This window comes from Tupaia chinensis, unplaced genomic scaffold (genome assembly GCF_000334495.1).
Source record: "Tupaia chinensis unplaced genomic scaffold, TupChi_1.0 Scaffold000054_1, whole genome shotgun sequence".
Classification (NCBI taxonomy): Eukaryota; Metazoa; Chordata; class Mammalia; order Scandentia; family Tupaiidae; genus Tupaia; species Tupaia belangeri.
Genome location: NW_006159512.1, coordinates 6,785,825 through 6,791,864, shown reverse-complemented (window position 1 = coordinate 6,791,864; position 6,040 = coordinate 6,785,825). Strand labels below are relative to the sequence as shown.

At 36.9% G+C, this 6,040-nt stretch overlaps 1 protein-coding gene across 1 annotated transcript in view; it reads right to left on the bottom strand.

Moving 5' to 3' along the window:
- The window catches only part of STAB2 (stabilin 2), a 176,862-nt gene that overhangs the window by 119,497 nt on the left and 51,325 nt on the right, over positions 1 to 6,040 (bottom strand). Inside the window, exons 13-15 of the mRNA XM_006141408.3 lie at positions 3,503 to 3,646; positions 2,748 to 2,804; positions 2,392 to 2,517 (exon numbers count right to left, since the gene is read on the bottom strand). Of these exons, the coding sequence (XP_006141470.1) occupies positions 2,392 to 2,517; positions 2,748 to 2,804; positions 3,503 to 3,646 (327 nt within the window). The remainder of the gene's footprint in view (positions 1 to 2,391; positions 2,518 to 2,747; positions 2,805 to 3,502; positions 3,647 to 6,040) is intronic.

Sequence of the window (6,040 nt, the reverse complement as noted above, 5' to 3'; positions counted from 1 at the left end):
CACTCTTGCCCTCTCTAGTCAAATTAAAAATAAGTAAATAAATAAATAAAGTTAAATTAAAAAAAAATTTAAAAAGAGCCGAATCTCACATGGTTGATAGCACAGTTTAAGTTCCGGACCTAATGGCTTGAGAAACATTTTGGGTATGAGTGCGTGTATGCCTCAAATCCCAAAAGGTGGGAAAAATGGAGAAATTGCTGTGAGAACATTCCCTGTAGGGGGTAGGAGGATGCTTTCTCATCCCCTCAACCCCTCCCTCTGGCAAGCATACCTGCCTTCTGGTGAAAAAAAAAAAAAAAAAGAGAACTTTCTGAACAGAGGTGGTTGTAAGAAAACACTTTGGCCAGTCCAGTCATTTTAAACATTGACTATGAGTTCTAAAAAGAGGTGTAACAATTTCACTGCAATAACTAGGTTACAAAAGACATAAACATGAATCATATTTTAAAATAACTTTCTATTTTCAAGACCCTGGAAGAATTGGCTTTTTAAATGCAAATCTGTAGCAAATACTTTCATATGGTGGATATACATTTTCCAATGTAAGAAAATACCCGCAGAAAGATGAATCTAAACTCCTACCTCTCACCTTTGACAAAAATCAAGTCAAGGTAGATCAAAGATCTATATCTAAGACCTAAACTGTAAAACTTCTCCTGGAAAACACTGGGGAAACTCTGGGAGACATTGGGGTAGGCAAAGACTTCTTAAATAAAACCCCCACAGCATAGCTGATAATCTCCAAAATAGACAAGTGGGATTACATCAGACTAAGAAGGTTCTACATGGCAAAAGACACAGTAATTAGTGTGAATCCACAGCCCTCAGAATGGTAAAATATTTTTGTAAGCTGGGCCTTATTATAGCAGCACTTAAGTCATAATGCTTGGAATGAGGCTTTTGAATCTGGCTATTTATAGTAAATTCTATGGGTGATACTTAAGTGCAATAAAGTTGGAGAAACACTATCTTAAAAGATTTAGTACCTATTAATGACCACAGTAAGCTATATAGCATCAGCGGGGTGCTACTTTATAGTATATTCATTCTATTCAGAGTTGTATTCATGTAGTCAGACATGTATTCACAGGTATGTATATATCAGCTGACCTTGTTATTGAAAGTAGTTAGATTATTTAAAATATTTTGTGAATCAATAAAATGTGAGGAAAAAAAAAGAATGGAAAGCAACTGTAGACACCAGAGATACTGTGGGAGGAGGGTGGGGAATGGCAGAGGGTAAGAAATAGGTGGAAAAAATATATATACATATATATGAAAAAATATATATACAAATGTATATATACACACATACATATATGTATATATGTATATAACTAGAAATGGAAAATTATTGATAATAACATGTATGATTAAGCCACTACGCCGTATATTCTGGATGGAAAATCACATTTTAATTAATTAGAAAAAAAAGATTTAGTCCCTCCTCCTCTCATTCTGTAAAGTCAACAAGATCTTTGTGAAGTCATAGATAGCCTTTTCTCATTGCTAAGATAGTGACATAATTTCAGGGCCCTGGAATCTTCTCCAGGTTAAAGCTGTTATTTCGAAGAGCGCAACCACTTGAAATGACTTCAGCCATTTATACTCTAGTGTGAGAAGTTATTGACATCTTTAATGATCTCTTTTATGGAGGAGAATGTGAGAGAATTGGAGGGCCCTGGTGTATAAGGAAAGGGTTATTAAGAGAGATAAGAAAGCAGTAGAAAGGAAAAACTAGAACATCTCAAAATAACATCTATATCTTTTAAAGTTTAGCCCAGGATTGGCCCTGAGTGGCCTAGTTTAGGTTTCCTTTTCTGGTTTTAGAATTGGAGAAAACTTAAAATGTTGATTTTTTTTTTAAGTTTTGCCCTAGGGCAAAACTTTTTTCATGTGCATGCATGAGTGTATGTGAGAGAGAAATCACTTGTGGCCGCATCACAGTCCCTTTCTCCTCTCGAGATTTTGGGCAAGCACACACATGCTCCTGCTGTAATTTTCAAGCTGCCAGGTCTGAGACTTGAACTGCATAATCAGCCATGTGGGGTCCAGTCACCATAACTGCCATGCCACTGGCAGATCCAAAATGTTGATTTTACTGCTGAGAAATATTGGAAGAACTAGGACATATCAAACCAACTATTTAGATCTGGAGTACAAAAAGATTTTATTTCTGGTGTCAAGGCTAATTGACTGATTGTACCTACTTGGAACTCTATTGAGGAGACTGAAGCCACATTCAGGGGTAGTGTGATTGATTAGTAATGTCTACCTTGGTTGTAGGAAGGTACATAGTCATATATGTGTTATTTATTTGCTACTCAGTTTGGACAGAGACTGAGACAGTGATGCTGACATGATATCGTCAGAGAAAGTAGGATATGATACCTCTGGAGAAAGGAGATAATCGAGGGTGCCATCTTTCATGTTGTTCAATGCTTCATTACTTGGAACAAAAATGGTGTATGGTCCACCAATCCCATCCTTATCTAAGGCATGTCCCATATTGGTTTCCTGCATTTGAGAATTGAGAAATGAAATTTTACACCTGCAACCTTTATTAGACACATATTTGAAGTACTGGGTCATCAGAAAAGTTGTGATGCATTTTTGCATAGAAAAATATATCATAACTTTTCTGATGATCCAATAATTCCCCAGAAAGTATTTATAATCAACATCCCTGCAAATTTTATAAAGGGCTTAAAATAACCATTTTTCAGAAATTTGTGAAAAGTACATACCTCTAACAAAGATCTGAACTTGCTATATCTTGGTTGTAGCATTGTCATTATGGTTTTCTAAAAAGAGATATTTTACTTAAATATCAACTAAAAATAGGTGGTTTAGGAAATACAACCCCTAACAAAGACATTTATGGGACACAGAAATGGGTTATTACCTGTCAATTATAATGTGTTTTGTACCTTCCAGTGAACTGGTGTGAAGCATATTTATGTTGTGTATATTCAACTTATAAACAAAGTGATGTACAGTAATTAAATGTATAAAATTTAAAAAATATTAAAAAAGACTGATGGCAGAGTATAATATGTAATTGTGAATATTTATATAAAAGGACCTGATCAATTGCAGTGTGTAAGTGTTTGCTATGGTTATTTAAACAGTAATTCAGAACCACAGTCCTGCCGTAGCCTTTGGCTATCATCATATAGGTCAGAAGAGAGAAATTTTATTATAGCGATGGCTGCCTTCCTCCATAAAACATGAAGGATAAATGTTCATGAAAATTGGCCACTGAGTTGAACTGTCCAATGTGGCCATATACACATGATCCATGCCTTTCTCTCTGCAGAGATACTCTGAATTCTACTGAAAACAGACAAGTAACCCCATCTTCTCTATGTTTGAGATCTCATTATGAGTACTTGTGTGGGTTCAATCACATAGTGAGGCATACTCTTCATTCTTCACTGTGATTTTCTAAGGAACAAAGGAAGATGATGTGGTGACATCACTTTTACCTGAAATATCTCACCTCAGTGTTGCTTGCAAATGTGGGTGCTACCTGGTCCATAGGTCTGTCGAGGATGTGTAAGAGCCCATTGGAAGCGATTATATTGCCCTGTATAATTTTTACCTTCTTTTTGCCCTCGTAGAGTTTAAGTTTAAGTTGATTGTCCTAAAACAAAGAGAGATGAAATAAAATTAATATGGTATTCTGGAAGGAGCAAACACTGGACTAGAAGTCAGAAATCCTGATTCCTCAGGTCCTGCTACTTCTTGGTTTTGTGATTTTGGATGAGTCACTTCATCTAAAATGAGAATGAAGATATAAACTTGGATTTCTTTAACAGCAAATGAGATAATGTGTGAAGTCACTGAGGATTGTCATGCTAAATGCAGATAAAGCATTAAAAAGCTGTCCTCCAATGGTCTGCAAGCCCTGTAAGGAAAAGCCTATTCTATGTACTGCAGATTCTCATTTATTTTCATGTTTTGTACAAAAAAGGCATACAATAGAAAATATTTGTTGGGCCACATGGTGGCGTGGCAGTAAAATGTGATGCTCTGTGAGGCTGGCTCACGTGGGAAGGTTTTGGGTTTGTGTTCAGAGATGTTTCTGAGTACACTAGTTATGCATGTGTGTATGATCAGGGGCTGGTGGGGGCTACATGGAGGGTGGCATTAACACCCTGTTGGGAGTGCTGTTTTTCTTACTTAGAGAAGCAATAAATAGACTTAAAAAGTATTTGTTGACTGAATAACTGAAGCTAATCCCTTCTTCCTCCTGTATTATTCCCAGAAGTTATAGACTTGGTAAATACATGTTGAAACAATGGACAAACGAATACATGCATGTTCTTCTGTGAAAGGAAACCACATCTTCATATCTATCATCTCTCCATCCCTCCATCTAGTCTACCATTCTTCTATCATCTACTCATCTATCCACCCATCTCTCCATCTGTCTATCCTTCTGTATACAGTACAGCAGATTGGCTAAGGGTGTGTGACTTTGGAGTCAGGTAGATCCACATTTGAATCCTGGCCATAGCATTACGATATAACCTCTTCATTTTCCCACAGGAAAAACAGGGATTATGATAGTGCCTCTTTCATAGGGTTGTTGTGAGTCTTATACAACACGAAGACAGTTTTACGTCAGTATTTTGCATAGATAGTGGTAATTTATAAGTTCAACAGTATAGATCAGAACGCACACATGCACATTCGGTCAATTAATCACTTGCCCCCAGTTCAGTAAAGTCACCAAAAGTGTTATTTGTGAGAGGGGAGAGGGTACTTTTATTAAAAACAAAACAAAACAAAAAAACCCCACAGAGAGATGGAATGTTAAATTGAAGAAGATGGATCAATGCCAGCAATCTAAGACAAACATAGTCTATTTCCATTTGAAAGAGGAATGCTAATCTGCCTGCCATTGTGCTAATGCTTCTAGGAAACAGGTTTACAACCAAGTTTCTTCTTCCTGCTGTCAATTGAATGATGGTTACCTTGAACACTAAATCAAACCAGACCCAAATCAAACACATTGTAACCCCTTTATGTAATGGTCCACCTCCTCCTCCCTGACTCTTCCTGGTAGTGTTCTCTGCTTCCTGTATAGAAAGGTACCCAACAAACAAGGAATAAGAAAAGAAGCTCCTCTTTTCTACTCATAATTCAGCCTCCAGCAAACAAAGCTAGCGTGGCAGGGGAGTTGAGGTCTTCCTTCAGAAGAGGATTCCTCATGACTCCTGCGAACTAGTAATTTCAGGGGACAGGAGAAATAAAGATTTTCTACTCATAATTTGGCCTCCAGCAAACATAGCTAGTGTGGTAGGGAGCCCCTCTGGCCTTCTATCTCTGTCTCTGTGTCTCTGTCTCTCTCCACTTCTGTCTTTTCATTTTTTTGTAATTTTTTCTTTTTACGATTTTTTTAAAGGTAAAGTTTTTCTCTTGCTCTCAGCTCCACCTTTTGTTTTGTTAATAATCCCCTCTGGTCCTTCTGCCCAGGCAGAAGAGTTGAGGCCTTCCTTCAGAAGAGGATTCCTCATGGCTCCTGCGAACTAGTCATTTCGTGTGGTTTTCTATTTTTTGGGTTTTAAAAAAACTTTTTTTAAAGAAAAACAATAATTACAATTTTTTTCTTTTTTTCCCTCTTTGTTATTGTTTCTCTCTTTTTCATTTTCTTTTTTCTTGTCTCTCCACTCTTCAATATCCATTTAATGTGTTTCTATATGGATCTAAGGGCACTGTAGCTAAACATCCAAATACTATTAGGGTTAACATATTCCTCAATATCTACTGAATCTGCTGCACCAGCGATCACAGAACGGCAAAGAGATTCCAGATCACTCTTTCTGCTTGCTCCTGAACACTTAGATTGAACTTCAAGAATTCAGAAGAAACACACCATCCATCAGATGACAAGAAATCACTGCAGGATCACAAGAAATATGGGAAAGCAAGAAAATACCTCTCTTCCAAGGGAAAAGAATAACTCCTCTTCATCCACAAGCAGTTCAATGCAAATCATGGAAATGTCTGATAAAGAATTTAGAGTATTCAT